The 22,985-nt window shown below is 46.0% G+C and overlaps 2 protein-coding genes across 2 annotated transcripts in view; both read left to right on the top strand.

Annotated features, from left to right (window-relative positions):
• Positions 1 to 22,985, top strand: part of LOC138664128 (oocyte zinc finger protein XlCOF6-like) — a 130,250-nt gene that overhangs the window by 90,240 nt on the left and 17,025 nt on the right. The window lies entirely within an intron of this gene.
• LOC138667880 (uncharacterized) lies at positions 1,712 to 22,895 on the top strand. Its single transcript, XM_069755961.1, has 7 exons — positions 1,712 to 1,765; positions 19,758 to 19,902; positions 20,028 to 20,207; positions 20,282 to 20,497; positions 21,886 to 21,976; positions 22,501 to 22,583; positions 22,767 to 22,895. Exons 2-7 carry the CDS (start codon positions 19,825 to 19,827, stop codon positions 22,893 to 22,895), a joined length of 777 nt encoding a protein of 258 aa, XP_069612062.1. The 5' UTR covers positions 1,712 to 1,765; positions 19,758 to 19,824.

Consider the following 22,985-nt stretch of genomic DNA (forward strand, 5'->3'; position numbering starts at 1 on the left):
CTTGATGACTTTTGATTACTGTGATAGACGCTATTGCAGTGATCAAAAGCCCCAATATTAGTAAATATAGAAGCACTTGGGCCAAGATGCAGTAAGTCAAACATTTGAGAATTTGAGAATTGAGAATTGAGGGGATTTGTCACCATAATATGCCCAGTGGTGAACCCTGTGTGCTCTGACTGACATAGTCACTCCAGCGTGTGCCAAGATTTCAATTTTCAATTTGGCATAGTCCTGTGCATCCTGTAATGCCAAGCCCTCACACACTGGGCATACTGTATACCGCACACAGTCCTCATGCATTGGCATACTGTGTGCCGCACACAGTCCTCGCGCATTGGGCATAATGTATACCATACAGTCCTCATGCATTGGGCACACTGTATATCGCACACAGTCCTCACACACTGGGCACACTGTATACTGTTCGGCACTCGCGGTCCCGAGGCTCTCGTGCGGTTGTTGTGACACGTGAGCCCGGCGCCCAATCAGCAATGGTGGCACTGTCCTCACCTTCAATTGTCCTTAATGAAGATAAATTTATTCATGGATAGCCAGAAAAAATGGATGACAGACAAAAACTCCAACGTTTCGGCGTATCGTCTTTTTCAAGGAAGTCTGTATAAAATTATGAATAAATCACATGTCAATAACCGCTAGTGTGGAAGGATCAACATAACAGGGAAGCCAGCGTTTGACATGTGATTTATTCATAATTTTATACAGACTTCCTTGAAAAAGGCGATACGCCGAAACATTGGAGTTTTTGTCTGTCATCCATTTTTTCTGGCTATCCATGAATAAATTTATCTTCATTAAGGACATTTGAGTGTGGACTTGTTGAGTGCCGGAGGTTATTTCTCTCTTATATTGCAATTTTTTCCTTCGAGCACCATTCTTTATTAAAGAGTGCACCAATCCTGACCTATTTATCTACTGTCCTCACCTTAACACGAATTGAACATGAAGAGGAGTGTCATTGTCCAATTTATACACACACGGCTCCACTCTATGAACACCATAAATAAATACGCGGCTCCGCTCAGTACACACGCGGCTCCTCTCCGCACACCTCGCACACATGCAGCTCCGCTTTGCGCACCCTTATACACACGCGGCTCCGCTCCGTACGCACACAGCTCTACTCCGTACACCTCGCACACACACGGCTCCGCTCCGTACACCTCGTACACACACGGCTCCGCTCAGTACACCTCATACACACACGGCTCTGCTCCATACACCTCGTACACACACGGCTCCACTCAGTACACCTCGTACACACACGGCTCCGCTCCGTACACCTCCTACACACACGGCTCCGCTCCGTACACCTCGTACACACACGGCTCCACTCAGTACACCTCGCACACACACGGCTCCGCTCCGTACACCTCGTACACACACGGCTCCGCTCAGTACACCTCATACACACACGGCTCTGCTCCGTACACCTCGTACACACACGGCTCCACTCAGTACACCTCGTACACACACGGCTCTGCTCCGTACACCTCCTACACACACGGCTCTGCTCCGTACACCTCGTACACACACGGCTCTGCTACATCCACCCTGTACATCCCTCCTGACCCCACACATAAACTTCCCTTCATCCAGCACCATGACAACCAGCACAGCAGAGTCCTGCATACACTGAGGCCCCTGATCATGTGACCCCTGACTCCTCCCCTGCTGTGACCTCATCACAGGTCCTGTGCGCACAGAACAGCCATATATGTGGTGTGCGGCTCTGCAGGTGGAGGTAGGTGCTGGAGATTCCCCATTACTGGGGGCAGGGGACATTAACCCCCTCAGTGCTGGTGACATTCCTAGTCTCGCTCCCATATAACTTACTGACGGCCGTTTCTTCTCCTTCTCTGGAGCCAGAGCTTCTGTTGTTTCCCGCTGATGTCGCCGTATGTGGGATATTTATGGGTCGGATTTAATAGAAGGTTCTGGGAACATATAAATTATTAATGAGGTTTATTCCCTTATCGTCTCCTTATAAGTCGCCTCCTGCATTGTCAGCAATCAGAGCCGGGCTCGGTTCTCTGCCGTCCCATAGACATACCTCCCAACTTTTGAAGCTGGGAAAGAGGGACAAAGTTTGCGGAGCGCGCCGCGGCAAATTTTAGGCCACGCCTCTGACCACACCCATTCACTAGTCACACCCATATCCACGTCCCAACCACACCCATTTAGCACTGCTGATCACACTGTTCATAAAGAATAATTATAAACAAAAAATATGGCCACACAGTGCTCCATACTGTATAATGGCCGCACATGAAGCTCCATACTCTACAATGGCCACACATGATTCTCCATACTGTACAATGGCCACACATGATTCTCCATACTGTACAATGACCGCACATGATGCTCCATACTGTATAATGACCTCACATGATGCTCCATACTGTACAATGACCACACATGATGCTCCATACTGTATAACAGCCACACACGACGCTCCATACTGTATAATGACCGCACATGATGCTCCATACTGTACAATGACCACACATGATGCTCCATACTGTATAATGACCGCACATGATGCTCCATACTATACAATGACCACACATGATGCTCCATACTGTATAACAGCCACACATGATGCTCCATACTGTATAATGACCGCACATGATGCTCCATACTGTATAACAGCCACACATGATGCTCCATACTGTATAATGACTACACATGATGCTCCATACTGTATAACAGCCACACATGGTGCTCCATACTGTATAATGGCCGCACATGATGCTCCATACTGTACAATGACCACACATGATGCTCCATACTGTATAACAGCCACACATGATGCTCCATACTGTATAATGACTACACATGATGCTCCATACTGTACAATGACCACACATGGTGCTCCATACTGTATAATGGCCGCACATGATGCTCCATACTGTACAATGACCACACATGATGCTCCATACTGTATAACAGCCACACATGATGCTCCATACTGTATAATGACCCCACATGATGCTCAATACTGTATAATGACCCCACATGATGCTCCATACTGTATAATAGCCACACATGATGCTCCATACTGTATAATGGCCGCACATGATGCTCCATATTGTATAATGACCGCACATGATGCTCCATACTGTACAATGACCATACATGATGCTCCATACTGTATAATTGTTGCACATGATGCTCCATACTGTATAATGACCGCACATGATGCTCCATACTGTATAATGACCGCACATGATGCTCCATACTGTACAATGACCACACATGATGCTGCAAACTGTAAAATTGCCGCACATGATGCTCCATACTGTATAATGACCCCACATGATGCTCAATACTGTATAATGACCCCACATGATGCTCCATACTGTATAATAGCCACACATGATGCTCCATACTGTATAATGACTGCACATGATGCTCCATACTGTATAATGGCCCCACATGATGCTCCATAATGTATAATTGCCGCACATGATGCTCCATACTGTATAGTTGCCGCACATGATGCTCCATACTGTATAATGACCCCACATGATGCTCCATACTGTATAATAGCCACACATGATGCTCCATACTGTATAATGACCGCACATGATGCTCCATACTGTATAATGGCCCCACATGATGCTCCATAATGTATAATTGCCGCACATGATGCTCCATACTGTATAACAGCCACACACGACGCTCCATACTGTATAATGACCGCACATGATGCTCCATACTGTACAATGACCACACATGATGCTCCATACTGTATAATGACCCCACATGATGCTCAATACTGTATAATGACCCCACATGATGCTCCATACTGTATAATAGCCACACATGATGCTCCATACTGTATAATGGCCGCACATGATGCTCCATATTGTATAATGACCGCACATGATGCTCCATACTGTACAATGACCATACATGATGCTCCATACTGTATAATTGTTGCACATGATGCTCCATACTGTATAATGACCGCACATGATGCTCCATACTGTATAATGAGTGCACATGATGCTCCATACTGTACAATGACCACACATGATGCTGCAAACTGTAAAATTGCCGCACATGATGCTCCATACTGTATAATGACCCCACATGATGCTCAATACTGTATAATGACCCCACATGATGCTCCATACTGTATAATAGCCACACATGATGCTCCATACTGTATAATGGCCGCACATGATGCTCCATATTGTATAATGACCGCACATGATGCTCCATACTGTACAATGACCATACATGATGCTCCATACTGTATAATAGCCACACATGATGCTCCATACTGTATAATGACTGCACATGATGCTCCATACTGTATAATGGCCCCACATGATGCTCCATAATGTATAATTGCCGCACATGATGCTCCATACTGTATAGTTGCCGCACATGATGCTCCATACTGTATAATGACCCCACATGATGCTCCATACTGTATAATAGCCACACATGATGCTCCATACTGTATAATGACCGCACATGATGCTCCATACTGTATAATGGCCCCACATGATGCTCCATAATGTATAATTGCCGCACATGATGCTCCATACTGTATAACAGCCACACACGACGCTCCATACTGTATAATGACCGCACATGATGCTCCATACTGTACAATGACCACACATGATGCTCCATACTGTATAACAGCCACACATGATGCTCCATACTGTATAATGACCGCACATGATGCTCCATACTGTATAACAGCCACACATGATGCTCCATACTGTATAATGACTACACATGATGCTCCATACTGTACAATGACCACACATGGTGCTCCATACTGTATAATGGCCGCACATGATGCTCCATACTGTACAATGACCACACATGATGCTCCATACTGTATAACAGCCACACATGATGCTCCATACTGTATAATGACCCCACATGATGCTCAATACTGTATAATGACCCCACATGATGCTCCATACTGTATAATAGCCACACATGATGCTCCATACTGTATAATGGCCGCACATGATGCTCCATATTGTATAATGACCGCACATGATGCTCCATACTGTACAATGACCATACATGATGCTCCATACTGTATAATTGTTGCACATGATGCTCCATACTGTATAATGACCGCACATGATGCTCCATACTGTATAATGACCGCACATGATGCTCCATACTGTACAATGACCACACATGATGCTGCAAACTGTAAAATTGCCGCACATGATGCTCCATACTGTATAATGACCCCACATGATGCTCAATACTGTATAATGACCCCACATGATGCTCCATACTGTATAATAGCCACACATGATGCTCCATACTGTATAATGACTGCACATGATGCTCCATACTGTATAATGGCCCCACATGATGCTCCATAATGTATAATTGCCGCACATGATGCTCCATACTGTATAGTTGCCGCACATGATGCTCCATACTGTATAATGACCCCACATGATGCTCCATACTGTATAATAGCCACACATGATGCTCCATACTGTATAATGACCGCACATGATGCTCCATACTGTATAATGGCCCCACATGATGCTCCATAATGTATAATTGCCGCACATGATGCTCCATACTGTATAGTTGCCGCACATGATGCTCCATACTGTGTAATGGCCCCACATGATGCTCCATACTGTATAATGACTACACATGATGCTCCATACTGTATAATGACCACACATGAGGCTCCATACTGTATAATGACCGCACATGATGCTCCATACTGTATAATGACCACACATGATGCTCCATACTGTATAATGACCGCACATGATGCTCCATACTGTATAATGACCGCACATGATGCTCCATACTGTATAATGGCCACACATGATGCTCCATTCTGTATAATGACCGCACATGATGCTCCATACTGTATAATGACCGCACATGATGCTCCATACTGTATAATGACCGCACATGATGCTCAGTACTGTATAATCACACATGATGCTCAGTACTGTATAATCACACATGATGCTCAGTACTGTATAATGACCACACATGATGCTCAATACTGTATAATGGCTGCACATGATGCTCCATACTGTATAATGACCGCACATAATGCTCAATACTGTATAATGGCCACACATGATGCTCCATACTGTATAATGGCCGCACATGATGCTCCATACTGTATAACGACCCCACATGATGCTCCATACTACACAACAGAGAAAAAGCACACGACAAAAATCTTCCAAAAGTACAATATATAAACAAAATACTAATTTTATTAATAAAATCCAATACAGGTAACACACGGAGGAGGGGAACAGAACACCCACTCGCACGTGTCCAGAACAAGACGCCCACAGTAACGCAAATAGTAGATAAACATACACTATCACAAATAATGGCATCCTTCTATTGCGCACTTAACCCAATGGGTCCATAGCATAGTATTCCCCACACACGGTATGATAGCCACATAAGTTGGAGCAGCCACAATCTATATATATAATTGTCTAAGGGTTTTTCCGTCTGTCTGTCCTGGAAATCCCGCGTCTCTGATTGTTCGAGGCCGCCAGGCCTCGACCAATCAGCGACGGGCACAGCATGGCGATGATGATGTCATAAAGGTTGCCTCGACCAATCAGCGACGGGCACAGTATCGATGTAGATGTCATAAAGGTTGCCTCGACCAATCAGCGACGGGCACGGTCTGCCGCAAATTCTGGAATCATCATTGTCCATATACTACGGGGACATGCATATTCTAGAATACCCGATGCGTTAGAATCGGGCCACAATCTAGTAGCTGAATAATTACCTATGCAGTTAGTAAATACTGCGGGCGTCCTCTCCGACGCGCGTTTCGGCGATTTGTAGCCTTTCTCAAGGGGTGACGAAAGAACAGGAAGAGCAAGTTTAAAAAGCCCCAAGGACCAATCACAACCCGATGTATTAATTCCCAAATCTGGCACAGGTGTAGCGGCCAGTAGCTAGCCGCTGAATGCATCCCTGCGCGTCTTACTGCAACTTCCTGTGACGCGCGCGATGCCATGGTAACTAGATGCCCCGGCGGCGTCACGTGCCGCGTGACGTCATATCACATGACCGTCACCATGGCACTAAAGACGCCGCAGGCCGACGGGGGAGCCAGGATCATGGCGCGCGTGCGTACTGATGCTGGTAAGAAAGAATAGACACAGCGAGGTGCATATAATTAAGGTAATACCAACACGGCAGCTCACTGTATTGATGTTTAAACAACATGCCAACCATGTATATGCATTTAAATCATTCAGAGACCATACAGAGTCGAACTTTCCCATGAGTACAGGCATTATTAGATAAGAAAGCATAAGAACAATAATATCATAGTAAAAATGCAAATATTGCCAAAACACTCTGCTGGGGCATCTAGTTACCATGGCATCGCGCGCGTCACAGGAAGTTGCAGTAAGACGCGCAGTGATGCATTCAGCGGCTAGCTACTGGCCGCTACACCTGTGCCAGATTTGGGAATTAATACATCGGGTTGTGATTGGTCCTCGGGGCTTTTTAAACTCCCTCTTCCTGTTCTTTCGTCACCCCTTGAGAAAGGCTACAAATCGCCGAAACGCGCGTCGGGGAGGACGCCCGCAGTATTTACTAACTGCATAGGTAATTATTCAGCTATTGTGGCTGCTCCAACTTATGTGGCTATCATACCGTGTGTGGGGAATGCTATGCTATGGACCCATTGGGTTAAGTGCGCAATAGAAGGATGCCATTATTTGTGATAGTGTATGTTTATCTACTATTTGCGTTATTGTGGGCGTCTTGTTCTGGACACTTGCGAGTGGGTGTTCTGTTCCCCTCCTCCGTGTGTTACCTATATTGGATTTTATTAATAAAATTAGTATTTTGTTTATATATTGTACTTCTGGAAGTTTTTTGTCGTGTGCTTTTTCTCTGTTGTGTTCTATTCAATCTTGCGACATTCCTTATTATGTCCAGAAGCTATCACAGTTATTTAAATATTTAAAATCTATGTTATTATTACTGTGATATGCGTATTCATGAGGTGTTCTAAAATGATGCTCCATACTGTATATTGGCTGCACATGATGCTCCATACTGTATAATGACTGCACATGATGCTCCATACTGTATAATGACCGCACATGATGCTCCATACTGTATAATGACTGCACATGATGCTCCATACTGTATAATGACCGCACATGATGCTCCATACTGTATAATGACTGCACATGATGCTCCATACTGTATATTGGCTGCACATGATACTTCGTACCGTATAATGGCCACACATAGCTACTCCTACACACGCGGCTGCGCTCCGTACACTTTGCACACACGGCTCCGCTCCGTACACACGGCTCCACTCCATACATCTCATACACACACGGCTCCGCTCCGTACACCTTGTACACATTCAGCTCAGCTCCATACACCTCATACATGGCTCCGCTCCATACACCTCATACACACACGGCTCCGCTCCATACATCTCGTACACACGGCACTACTCCGTACACCTCGTACACACCGCTCCGCTCCATACACATTGCACACGCTGCTCCGCTCCGTATACCTTGCACACACACGGCTCCGCTGCGTACACCTCATACACATACGGCTCCTCTCCATACATCTCGTACACACACGGTACTACTCCGTACACCTCGTACACACACGGCTCCGCTCTATACACATTGCACACGCTCCGTATACTTTGTGCACGCATGGCTCTGCTCCGCACACCTCGTACACACGTGGCTCTCCTCTGTACACCTCGTACACATGTGGCTCCGCTCCGTACACCTCGTACACACGTGGCTCCGCTCCATACACCTTTCACACTCTGCTCTGATCCGCACACCTTGTACACACGCGGCTGTGCTCCGTACAGCTCATACACACGGCTCTGTACACCTCTTACACACGACTCCGCTCCATACACCTCTTACATATGACTCCGCTCCGTACACCTTTCACATGCTGCTCCGCTCCGTACACCTCGTACACACCCGGCTCAGCTCCGTACACCTCGTACACACGCAGCTGTGCTCCGTACACCTCGTACACACGACTCTGCTCCGTACACCTTTCACATGCTGCTCCGCTCCGTACACCTCGTACACACGCGGCTGTGCTCCGTACACCTCTTACACACGACTCCACTCCGTACACCTTTTACATGCTGCTCCGCTCCGTACACCTCGTACACACGCGGCGGTGCTCCGTACACCTCGTACACACGCGGCTGTGCTCCGTACACCTTGTACACACGACTCCTCTCCGTACCCCTTTCACATGCTGCTCCGCTCCGTACGCCTCGTACACACGCGGCTGTGCTCCGTACACCTCGTACACACGGCTCCGTACACCTCTTACACACGACTCCACTCCGTACACCTTTTACATGCTGCTCCGCTCCGTACACCTCGTACACACGCGGCTGTGCTCCGTACACCTCGTACACACGCGGCTGTGCTCCGTACACCTCGTACACACGCGGCTGTGCTCCGTACACCTCGTACACACGCGGCTGTGCTCCGTACACCTCGTACACACGGCTCCGTACACCTCTTACACACGACTCCACTCCGTACACCTTTTACATGCTGCTCCGCTCCGTACACCTCTTATACACGCGGCTGGGCTCCGTACACCTCTTATACACGCGGCTGTGCTCCGTACAGCTCGTACACATGCGGCTGTGCTCTGTACACCTCGTACACATGGCTCCGTATACCTCTTACACACGACTCCGCTCCGTACTCCTTTCACATGCTGCTCCACTCCGTACACCTCGTACACACGCGGCTGTGCTCCGTACACCTGGCTCCGTACACCTCTTACACACGACTCCGCTCCGCACACCTTTCACAGTACGAGGTGCACCGAGCGGAGCCGCGTGTGTGTACGAGGTGCACCGAGCGGAGCCGCGTGTGTGTACGAGGTGCAGCGAGCGGAGCCGCGTGTGTATACGAGGTGCACCGAACAGGGCCGCGTGTGTGTGTCTGTGTACAAAGTGTACCGAGCGGAGCCGCGTGTGTGTGTCTGTGTACGAAGTGTACTGAGCGGAGCCTCAGCCGCGTGTGTGTACCGAGCGGAGCTGCAGCTTGTAATTAGCACATGATGATACAGTGACTGACTGTCATAGGGGCTTAACCCTTTTATGCCTGGGGAAATAAAGCAGCCACATTGATAGTGTTGTCACTCTCTCCCAGGGAGCTGCTGCTGCTCCTCCTCCGCAATGCACTGGACGGAGTGAGTCATCTCTGTGACATCCACTACTCACTGATCTCTCTGCATCTGTCCCATTAGCAGCCTCCAGTCCACTCATGGTCTGCTGCTTACATTGCCGCCGGCACCCAGGCTGTGTCCGGCTGTGTTATGTTCACCTCAGGTGTCCCCTCTCTCTCTGAACTGTGAGGCACACTGGAAGACTCAGGAACATACCGACGAGGAAGGGGCGTGACCTAACAAAAGGGGGCGTGTGACAGCAGATTCAACTGTTCTGTCTGCGGGAAGCTCTGCGTCCCGTGCAGGACAGCCGGGGCAAGCATCAAAATCGGGGCAGTCCCGCACAATGAGTGACGGTTGGGAGGTATGCCATAGACGATGAATAGAGAGAAGTGCACGGGTCTCCTGGGGAAACCTCTCTGCGGTTCTATACACCGGACTTGTTTCTATCAGCGATATTTATAATTGCTGCAGTTATAATTAATGACTCCTGTAGTCTCCCTCTTGGCCGCTCCCCGGGACCCTCTTAGTTATGTAAGGCTATGTTCACATGCTGCGGATTTTGTTGCAGATCCACAGTGTTTCCACAGCTGCGGGTCCGCAGTGGTTTCCCATGCGTTTACAGTACAATGTAAACCTACGGGAAACGCAATCCGCAGTGCACGCAGCGGTTTACATTCCGCAGCATGTCAATTCTTTGTGCGGAATCCGCAGCAGTTTTACACCTGCTCCCTAATAGAAAACCGCAGGGGTAAAACCACAGTGGAATCCGCAGGAAAACTGCAGTGTTTTTGGCCTGCGGATTTATCAAATTCGCTGCAGAAAAATCCGCAGTGGACCATTTCTACGTGTGCACATACCCTAAGAGCACAGTGGCCTCCATAATCCTTAAATGGAAGACGTTTGGGAGCACCAGAAGTCTTCCTAGACCTGGCCGTCCAGCCAAACTGAGCAATCATGGGAGAAGAGCCTTGGTGAGACAGGTAAAGAAGAAGCCCAAGATCACTGTGGCTGAACTCTAGAGATGCAGCAGGGAGATGAGAGAAAGTTCCACAAAGTCAACTATCACTGCAGCCCTCCATCAGTCGGGCCTTTATGGCAGAGTGGCCCGACGGAAGCCTCTCCTCAGTGCAAGACATATGAAAGCCAACATAGAGTTTGCTAAAAAAAAAACACATGAAGGACTCCCAGTCTATGAGAAATAAGATTCTCTGGTGTGATGAGATAAAGTTAGACCTTTTTGGTGATAATTCTAAGTGGTATGTGTGCAGAAAATCAGGCACTGCTCATCACCTGCCCAACAATGAAACGTGGCGGCAGCATCATGCTATGGGGCTGTTTTTCAGCTGCAGGGATAGGACGACTGGTTCTCATTGATGGAAACATGAATTCGGCCAAGTACAGAGATATCCTGGATGAAAACCTCTTCCAGAGTGCTCTGGACCTGACTTGGCCGAAGGTTCACCTTCCAACAAGACAATGACCCTAAGCACACAGCTAAAATAACAAAGGAGTGGCTTCAGAACAACTCTGTGACCATTCTTGACTGGCCCAGCCAGAGCAATGACCTAAACCCAATTGAGCATCTCTGGAGAGACCTGAAATTGGCTGCCCACCAATGTTCACCATCCAACCTGACGGAACTGGAGAGGATCTGCAAGGAAGAATGGCAGAGGATCCCCAAATCCAGGTGTGAAAAACTTGTGGCATCATTCCCAAGAAGACTCATAGCTGTACTAGCTCAAAAGGGTACTTCTACTCAATACTGAGTAAAGGGGCTGAATACTTATGACCATGGGATATTTCAGTTTTTCTTTTTTAATACATTTGCAAAAATTATTAAATTTTTTTTTCAGTCCAGATGAGGTGTAGAGTGTACATTAATTAGAAAAAATAACTTTTTTGAATTTACCAAATGGCTGTAATGTAACAAAGAGTGAAAAATTTAAAGGGGTCTGAATACTTTCTGTACCCACTGTATACAGAGCTGGGTGGGCACTCAGGACATTATTTGTTATAAATGGGGACATTAATAGTTTTCGGGGCACCCGAATCAGAAAGAACGTTATCTGTAAGTTACTATATATGACTGTACTGTAATCACATGTATGTGCAGGGCTGGGATCTACCAATATACTGTTACTACAAGGTGCTATTATTGCTCTTTAGTAGCGTTTTTTCCTTTTTTTTTTTATTTAGTAACAGTGTAATGTGTTTCAGTCATTATGTAGTAGAAGGTGCATGGTGGTATCATTGGACTTTGTATAAAGTATTTTATGTAGAGGTAATGGTAATATAATATTATGTATTCGCTGTGTAGTGGTTATGGTGGTGGACATTGTGTAGCCGTATTATTTTGGCATTTTATAACAGTAATTTTATAATATTGGTCATTGCATTGTGTGTTTTTGGTTAGTAACCGTGGTATACTTTAATTATACATGTATAGATGCTATTTTAAATGGCCATATGGGGAGAAATGCACTTTGGGGCTTGGGCCCCTGATCTTTTATGACCCTAACAACGCCCCTGCCATACTGTGTGTTTTACATGTCCGTGTTTCTGGAGTTGTAGGTATGTTTGTAATGGCACCGTATGTAAGCAATAAGCTTGGTTCTGGTACTGTATTAATGTAGTAATATAGATTCAGGTACTATAAGTATGCAGTAAGCTTGTTTCTGTTCCCATATCTACGTAGGAGGCTTGGTTTTGTTGCTCTATCTATGTAGTAGACTTAGTAAGTGAAAGCTTGGCCCTGCTCCCTTATCTCTGTAGTAAGCTCCGTTCTTTTTCCATAGCCTTGTAGTAAGCTTCGTTCTGCTCCCATATCTCTTTAGTAAGCTCCTTTCAGTTCACCTATGTATGTAGTAATCTTAGTTCCAGTCTCGTGTCTTTGCAGTCAGCTTGCTTCTGTGGGCCTTGTGATTGCCCCCCTGGCTGAAAAGTGCCAGCCAGCCCCTGGCCATGGCTACCACCGTGGCAACCTCAGTTACATCACTCTTCAGCCATATTTCTGGAGTCCCTGTGACTTATGTAGTTTATGTAGTGACAATCTTCACCATTATTCATGTAGACGACAGATTCTGGGGGACAGACATAAGGCACACAGCGCTCAGGCCATCTTTGTGGCATGTATCCTGCTTTGTCCTCCTTCGGCTCCTGTTATCAGTGAAATATAAGGCAGAATCCTGCCCCCAAATGCGACCCATTGACAATGACACAGCACGAAGTGTCACCGACCTCCAGGCATTGCTCCGAACCATCCAGGATCCAGTGGACAGTCCCAGATTTGGGTCTCTGTCCCTCTGTCCAAGGCGGTGAGCCAAGTTCACTGCACTGCCCTCATTAGTATAGCTCTGTGCAGCATAAGCACTGACCAGCTGAGTTCATACTGCAGAGCACAGAGTGTCCCCTGATGAGAAGACAGAATCTGGTTATCACCACTATTTGTCTTCTCTCCTGTTCGCTCAGAGCGCCGTGAGGCCATGTTCACACGTTCCTGATTTCCCTGCTGTTTTTTCTGCACTAAAAACCGCAGCTCTTGGCAGAAAACGCAGGTGCGTTTTTTGGTGCTTTTTGGTGCGTTTTTTGATGCGGTTTTTGATGCGGTTTTTAGTGCAGTTTTTTATGCAGTTTTCTCTGCAGAGTCTGTGTGTTTTCTAGGAAATTTTTTTAGGGTAAAATGGCTGAAAATACCCTAACCCTACCCCTACCCCTAATCCTAACCCTAACCCTACCCCTAACCCTAACCCTTCCCCTAACCCTAGTTCTAACTGTAGTGGGGGGGGGGGGAAATTCTTTATTTTATTATTGTTACTACCTATGGGGGTGATAAAGGGGGGGTGGGGGCATTTACCTTTTTTTTTATTTTGATCACTGTGTGGTTATCACAGTGCTCAAAATGTGCCCGGAACGAATCTGCCGGCCGGCAGATTCGGCGGGCGCACTGCGCATGCGCCCGCCATTTTGGAAGATGGCGGCGCCCAGGGAGAAGACGGCCGGACGGACACCGGGAGGCCCGGTAAGTATAAGGGGGGGAGATTAGGGCACGGGGGGGGGGGGCGTCGGAGCACGGGGGGTGGCATCGGAGCATGGGGGGGTGGGATTGGGGCACAGGGGGACAGCCACACTCCGCCCACGCACTTCCTGCTGCAGCGGTTCTGCACCACAAACCGCAGAAAACCCGCAGATATTTTTTTCGTCTGCGGGTTTTACTGCGGGTTTGACCTCACAATGGAGGTCAATGAGTGCAGAACCGCTGCAGTTCCGCAAAAAGAAGTGACATGGTACTTCTTTTTTACCGCAGCTATTCAGCGCGGCTTTTTTCGGGATTTTCCGCAATGTGGGCACAGCAGTTCCTGTTTTCCATAGGGTACATTGTAATGTACCCTGCATGGAAAACAGCTGCGGACTCGCAGCGGCAAAATCGCGGGGGTTCCGCATTAAAAAAAGGATTGTGTGAACATGGCCTGAGCGTTGTGTGTTGAGCAGAAGCTTCACACAGCCGAGGCTTTTTTTTTTTTTTTTAGACCCAGCGGACACATGATCATAAGGTCTCTGCCTAAGGCCACGTTCACATGTTCAGTATATTATATCAGTATTTGGAAATCAAAAGCATGGGTGGAACAATCAAGGAAAAAGTATAATAGAAAAATTTCACGACTTCTGCATTTTTCACCCATTCCTGGTTATGGTTTACAAACACTGATGTTAAGAGAGCTGTGTTTCCATAAAGCGCAGTACATGTACGTTGCCGCAGTCGGGTGTGGGTAACAGCTCTGTATGATGGCTGACACTCTGCAGCAATGCCCACGATCGATGCTAGCATCAATCGCTGGCGTTTAACCTCTGTGATGCTGCTGTCAGTAATGACAGTGACATCGAGGAGATCGCACAAGAAGGGTCTCCCTGTATGCTTTCATCGGCACAAAATGATGTGATCGCGTTGTCCTGATGGTCTCCATGGAGACCCCTGTCCATAAGATGGCCTTGGGGTCCTTCAGGGAAGGAGAACTGTGAGCGCCTGCAAAAACCAGGAGCTGACATGCCTCCATCCCTGCCTGTCAGACACTGCCTCGATGTTTTGCAGTGCAGAAGCATTGCAGAGCATCAGATCAGCGATCTGTCACAATACAGTGATGTGCCATCCTGGGATAATGTAAAACAGTTAAAATATTTTTACACTTTTTAATTTTTATTTTTTTTTAAATCTCCAAATAAACACCATAAAATGAAAACCTATTATTCCAACACATACATTTATTTATGTTAAAAGAAAAGTGCACATATTTGGTATCACCGCATCCATAAAGATCCGCTCTATAAAACTATTGTACTAGTTAGCCCCTTCAGTGAACACTATATAAAAAAAAAAACCACGAGGCAGTAAACAATGCTTTATGATCATACCGCCGAACAAAAAGTGCAATAAAACGCGATCAAAAAGACAAATGTAAAAAAAATTGTACCACTGAAAACGTAAAATAAGCCGTCCTAAAGCTCCATCAGCGAACAAATACAAAACAGCTATAGCTCTCAGAATAAAGCGATACAAAAATAATTATTTTTTTCTATAAAAGTTTTTATTGTGTAAAAGCGCCAAAACATAAAAAAAAGTTATAAATGGGTTATCACTGTAATCGTACTGACATGAAGAATAAAGCTGCCTTATCAATTTTACCACATGCAGATTGGTATAAAAAAAATCCCAAAAAACAATTCCTGGTTTGTGTTCTTTGTATAACCCAAAAATCGGAATAGAAATCGATCAAAAAATGTCATGTGCCTAAAAATGGTACTAATAAAAACATGAACTTGTCTCTCAAATAACAAGCCATCAAATGACTCTGTCGGTTGAAATATGGAAATATTATATGTACTTATACTAGAGAACTGTTTTTTTGCAATAAAAAGCGTCTTTTAGTGTGTGACAGCAGCCAAACAAAAACCCAATATAAATCCGGTATCGCTGTAATCGCACTGACTTGAACGGCGTAAAAAATAAATAAAACCAATTTTACCTGCTGTTGATTTTTTAATTCTGCCTCCCAAAGATCACAGTAGGTCTTGGCTCACATTTACTCTGCATTGAGCACTTACACCAGGGTTTCCATGTAAATCTCTGAAATAAATGATTCAGACAGAATCCCAGGTGGAATATTCCCTATAATGAGGCAGATGGAGACAATGTGGACCCATCCGGCCTATGATCCGGTGGTGTTCGTCTTTTTAGACGACTATAAAAGCGCGGTCAACCACAGTTTTGTGCACTTTTGGAAAAAAAGGACAAAGCTGAACAGAGACCAGACGGAGTCCACAGTAAGGTCGGTTTCACACGTCAGTGGCTCCGGTACGTGAGGTGACAGTTTCCTCACGTACCGGAGCCACTGACACACGTAGACACATTGAAATCAATGCATCTGTGCAGATGTCATTGATTTTTTGCGGACCGTGTCTCCATGTGCCAAACACGGAGACATGTCAGTGTTCGTGGGAGCGCACAGATTACATGGACCCATTAAAGTCAATGGGTCCGTGTAAAACACGTACCGCACACAGCGTTTGCTGTAGAGAAGATATGAATAATCGTGTTTAAAATAAAGATCCATGTGCCCACCCCCTGTGCGCTTCCCCCTCCCCCCCCGCTGTTATTAAAATACTCACCTGGCTCCCTCGGTGGCTGGCGCTGCTTCCTGTCCTGGCCGCAGCTCCTGTATGCGGTCACGTGGGGACGCCGATTACAGTCATGAATATGCGGCTCCACCTCCCACGTGACCGCTCATACAGTAGAAGGTGCGGCCAGGACAGGAAGCAGCGTCAGCCAGCGAGGGAGCCGGGTGAGTATTTTAATAACAGGAGGGGGGGGGGGGCGCACAGGGGGTGGGAGGGGGGTGGGCACATGGATCTTTATTTTAAACACGATTATTCATATCTTCTCTACAGAAAACGCTGCTGTCGAGAAGATATGAATGGCGGCTTCAGCACCAGTGGGGGGGGACAGCGCTTATCTCTAGCGCTGTCTCCTGCACGGTGCGTGTGGTACCCAGTGGGCACACGGGCGGCACACGTGTGCCGCACGTGTGCCACACTGATGTGCCACAGAAACGCAGGGGCACACGGACACGGATAATTCCGGTACCGATTTTTCCGGTACCGGAATTATCTGGACGTGTGAGACTGCCCTTACTCTGCTGCCTTATTACAGTGAATGGATCCCTGGGGGGTTTCATCTGTCAGTTCAATCCACATTAGAAGCAAGTCCTCATGCAGGTCCGTTATCTGTTAACGGAAATATAGCGGGCTTCCACGTTACTGGCAGCACAAAAGCGAAATGGCTCCTCGTCCCCCAAAAAAAATTCAGTAAATTCTGCACTCCCAAATCCAAATGACCCCCTCCCTTCTGAGCCCCAGTGTGTCTAAACCACATTTAGCGCCCAAATGTTTGGCATTTCTGTAGTGATGAGAGGCCGCTTAATTTACAGGTGTGTGTCTCGAGAAGCATGAGCTGGGCATAATGTACTGGTGACTGCAACGTACTTGTCACTACAGCATACTGGTCACTACAATGGCAATTTGCAATTTTCACTCAGCAACATCCAGTACTGCCTGTTTCTGGAAAACACCCATGGAGTCAAAATCGTCACTACACCTGTAGCTAAATTCCCAAAGGGGTATAATTTCCAAAATGTGTTTGATTGAGGGGAGATTCTGCTTTCTAGCACTTAGGGACTCTTTATGTGGAGTCCGCAAACTATTCTATGAAAATTTGCGCTCCAAGAGGCAAACAGCGCTCCGGGCCTTCACAAGTCTCGCCATGTGGCTAAGCAGTACTGTACCACATGTTGGGTATTTCAATATTTAGCAGAAATGGTGGGATAAATTTTGGTGCCATTTTTACTCATTTCCAAGTGTGAAAATGTAAAACTTGGGGCTAATGCACAATCTTGGTGGTAGTATTATAAATTATTTTTTATTCACTGCCCAGTGGTATAAAACACACCTGTTGTATCAATATAATCAATGCACGCCTAAATTAATTCATTAAGAGGTTTAGTTTGTAACATAGGGTCACTTATGGGGATTCTGCTGTTATGGTGCCTCAGGGGCTCTGCCAATGTAGCATGGCACCCTCAAACCAGTGCAGCAAAATCTGCACTGTAATATGGTGCTCCTTCCCTTCTGAGCTTTGCACTGTGCCTCAAAATAGTTTTCGAACACATATGGGTTATCTGTTAATTCAGAAGAAATTGCACAACAAATTTTGGGGTCCATTTTCTCCTGTTATTCTTGAGAAGATACAAAATTTGGAGCTAATAAAGATTTTTGTGGGAAAAGTTTTTGTTTTTTTTCCAAGGCTCAACATTACAAACTTCTATGAAGCACCAGGGGGTGATCAATAGACAATTGACATCTAGATAAGTTCCCTAAGTGGTCTAGTTTCCAAAATGGTTTCACTTGTGGCTGGTTTCCACTGTTTAGGCACATCAGGGCTCTCCAAGTGCGACATGGCGTCCGCTAATTATTCGAGCACATTTTGCATTAAAAAAGTCAAATGGTGCTCCTTCCCTTCCAAACCCTGTCATTCACCCAAACAGTTGTTTTCCTCCACATATTGGGTATCGATTTTTCTCCTGTTACTCTTATCAAAATGCTAAAATTGGAAGCAAAAAAAGATTTTTTTGGGGGAAAAATGTGTTTTGTTTTTTTCACTGATCAATGTTCTAAACTTCTGTGAAGCACCTGGGAGGTCAAGTTGCTTACCACATATCTAGATATGTTCCCTAAGGGGTCTAGTTTCCCAAATGGTGTCATTTGAGGGGGGTTTCCACTGTTTAGGCACATCAGGGGCATGTCGAGGGCAGAAAGTAACACTGAGGATGTAGCCTGAGGGCAGAGGAGCGCTGAGGAGGTGGCCTGAGGGAAGAGAGGAGCTCTGAGGAGGTGGCCTGAGGGAAGAGAGGAGCTCTGAGGAGGTGGTCTGAGGGCAGAGAGGAGCTCTGAGGAGGTGGCCTGAGGGCAGAGAGGAGCGCTGAGGAGGCGGCTTGAGGGCAGAGAGGAGCGCTGAGGAGGTGGCTTGAGGGCAGAGAGGAGCGCTGAGGAGGTGGCCTGAGGGCAGAAAGAAACGCCGAGGAGACAGACTCAGGAGAGAGATGAGTGCTGAGCAGACAGCCTTAAGATGGCCTGAGAACAGAGAGGAGTGCTGAGGAGATGGCCTAAAGCCAAACGAACACCAATGACATCATACACCGTCACCACATGTCAGCTGCTGGCTTCTGATTGGCATTGATATTATTGTGTAGAGAGCACATTCAACTGAAAGAAAGTGTTGACATGCCTGAACAGTGCCAGTAACATCAATGGGTCTAAAGTGCCTGTGGGTCTCATAAAGAGCCTCAGAAGCCACGTGTTTGAGACCCCTGATCTAAACATTGTGTCTCAGCATATGTTTTCCCCTATTAGCTCCACTAATTGTATTATTGCATGGGATCTTTATTACATTGCCTCATCTTTTCCCCCTTCAGGTCCCTACAATATTTGATCGTCTCAGTTGAGATCTTCCAGAGAATTGTACTAATAGACCAGTCAAATATGGATAGCAACAGGGACAAGATGATGGAGAGAATATTACACCTCACCCTAGAGATCCTCTTCCGGCTTACTGGAGAGGTGAGAAATTCTGATGACGTCACATTACATCATTCTTATCTATGGGAATAACAGACAGAAGTTGAGAGGTGAGGAGTCTGGAAATGTCTGTAGTAAGACTTATTAATGTGTCTCTCCATAACTAGGATTACACAGTAGTGAAGAAGACCTCTAATGTGCTTTGTCAGACCCCTGTGACTGAGGGATGGGGAAGACCCCTAAGCCCTATCATGGGGCCTCCACCTCACCCCCTGATACATGAGGATATCAATTACCAGAATATCCTAGAACTCGCCTACAAGATGATTGAGCTGCTGACTGGAGAGGTGACACTGCTGGGACATTATACTGTAACATTATGAAGGGATTGGGGGGATGATAATATCATTGTATGTGTCAGGTTCCTATAAGGTGTCAGGATGTCACCGTCTATTTCTCCATGGAGGAGTGGGAGTATTTAGAAGGACACAAAAATCAATACAAGGACATCATGATGGAGATGTCCCAGCCCCTCACATCACCAGGTAATAGACAAGACAAAATGTACAAAGCGTATAATTATCTGTATGCAAATAATGAATTCAGTCCCTGTATGTGTTTCCTCCAGTTCTATCCAGTGAGAGGACAACACCAGAGAGATGTCCCCGTCCTCTTCTTCCACAGGACTATAAACAAGAATATCCCAATGTTCCTCAGGATCATCAGGTAGATGGAGAGAAGGTGTCATGAAATCTCCCTTATGATGGGTAGCAGGGTGTGAAGGTCTTGTGTTCAGTCTTGTTCTATCGACCAGTATTATACACTGAGTTTCTTTGATTCACCAGCCCTGTCCAAAGTTTATATTTTCCTATATATAAATTAGACCTTAACGGATCAGTTAAAATTAATTAACTGATTCGTTTTCCATGAATCCTCAGTTTGTAGATGGGCAGGTCGCAATTTGGTAGAAGCTAAATACATGTACCATCCTCTCGGGTGTCAACATTTCAGGCTGGTTGGAGAATTTGTAGGAGCTGTAAGAACCAAGCACATCTAACTTGCTGTATACTTGGTGGAGATGAGAGAATAAAGCTGATCATAGACATTAGATGTTGTCTGGATCTTCTCACCATTTTCTGATCATGGAGACTCCTCATTTATCATTATGAGCCTACAGGTTGGGTTTATACAGGATTTGGAAAGGATGGACAATGTTTTGGCCTGTCTCTGACTTGATCACTTCCATATGCTAAATTGCCAACAAATCTTTAATTTCCTAAGTGCGTGCCATGGTATTTTGCACTATTATTTTGAGGGGCATCCACTACTACAGAACACCAAAGTCTTCTAACTATTGTTGAGTGCCAACCAGAAATTGTGATGAATTTAAAGGGAACCTGTCAGCAGTTTTGGCCGATATAAGATGTGGTCACCAACTTTCAGCGCTTATACACAGCATTCTATAATGTGACACCCATCCGGTCCAATGGATGTCGCTGGTCTTGGTGCAGCGCCTCCCATTTTCTTATGATCGCCGCCCACAAAGCACTGCAGATCACAGGTGCAGGGAAAGGTCAAAGAGCCCAGGCACCTTCGCACCGCAGTACTTTGCTCTGCCCTCAAAAGGACAGAGAAGTATGCCTGCACAGGAGCATAATGTCGGGGAGCAGGGTCGCGCCATCCACAAGAAGCAAGCAGGAGGACGGCGATCATAAGAAGATGGGAGGCGCTGGACCAAGACCAGCGACACCCATCGGACCCGACCGCCCCGCAGGTGAATATAATAAAAGTTATTTTTCAGTTCTTCCAGGTCGAGTTGGGGCAGATATACAACATTATAGAATGCTGTGTATAAGCCCTGAATGGTGATGGTTATATCTTCCAAAACTGCTGACAGGTTCACTTTAAACATAAGACCTGCAGCTATGCAATAACTACTGCTGTTACTTCAGTTTTGTCATGTTCATTTATGATCTTTTTTGTTCTTCAAACAACTTCATCTGTCTGTGACTTATTTGTTTTCAGGGTAAATACCTGTCCCATATTAATTCTACAGAGACATTTGTGAGGGGTGATGAGCGGTGTAAAAAGGAGATTACTGCAGATAACTGCACAGGTGAGTAGTAGCCACTAAATGCTGAGACGTCACAGGTTTTCCTCAATCACAGGCCCGTATAATTAGGTGTTGAATTTTTTTAGGGTTTGCTCGTAGAAAGTATTGTGATGTGGAATTTAACACTAGAAGTCCCAGAAATTTCGAGCTCCAAAGGTTCCAAAGGTAGAAATGTTAAATGACCCCTCTCTGGGACTTCTAGTGTTAAAGGGAATCTGTCACCACATTTGACCTACCTTAACTATTAATATGGGCATACAGGTTATAGAATGCTGATGAGAGTGATACCTGTATGCCTCATCTCAGATGCCTTGTTGTTGAGAAATCATCTTTTATCACTTTATATAGATGAGCTCTTCCAGGCTCTGTGGAGGATGTTGCCTGGAAGAAATCTCTGCCTCCAGAGATTATTTTAAATGAAAGGCAGTGATACCAGTGCGAGACAAGTAACTAACACAAGTAACTAACACAGAATCAGAGAAATTTAATTTGTGTGTTTGCAGACACATTTTTTGCTTCTCTCTCAGCTCTGCTGTATTGCAACAATATTGCAAAACTGTATGCCTGCAAGATGGAAACTGAAGCTGAGAGGAACATGCAGATGTGTCAGGTATAATCGCACACAGCTCTGCATTGAGATCAGGAGAACAGAGAGCGGCCATTACACATCACACTGGTACTCCTCCTTTATGTAAAATAAGCTCTGGAGAGTTATCTTTCAGGCAGCATCCACCCTATAGCCTGGAAGAGGTTATTAATATGAAGTGATAAAACATGATTTATCCACAACAAGGCATCTGATAAGGAGATAGGACTCTTCAGCAGTCTCCAACCTGTGACACCCCCTGACGAAGGCAACGTGCCAAAACACGTGTTGGGATCTGGCACCAGTCCAGCAGGAGGAGATGACCACAGGTATTAACACTGTCTTTTCAACTTTACTGTTTTATTGTATGTGTAATGCACTCCGACTAGTTTGAAGACAAATGCATATCAGGTTTTTAGGTTTATA

This window comes from Ranitomeya imitator, chromosome 2, assembly GCF_032444005.1.
Source record: "Ranitomeya imitator isolate aRanImi1 chromosome 2, aRanImi1.pri, whole genome shotgun sequence".
Taxonomy (NCBI): Eukaryota; Metazoa; Chordata; class Amphibia; order Anura; family Dendrobatidae; genus Ranitomeya; species Ranitomeya imitator.

Coding starts and splice junctions, on each gene's coding strand:
- LOC138667880 (XM_069755961.1), top strand. CDS start 19,825: ATGGATAGCAACAGGGACAAGATGATGGAGAGAATATTACACCTCACC. Junction 19,903..20,027: donor TCTTCCGGCTTACTGGAGAG/GTGAGAAATTCT, acceptor CTCCATAACTAG/GATTACACAGTAGTGAAGAA. Junction 22,584..22,766: donor GGAACATGCAGATGTGTCAG/GTATAATCGCAC, acceptor ATCCACAACAAG/GCATCTGATAAGGAGATAGG.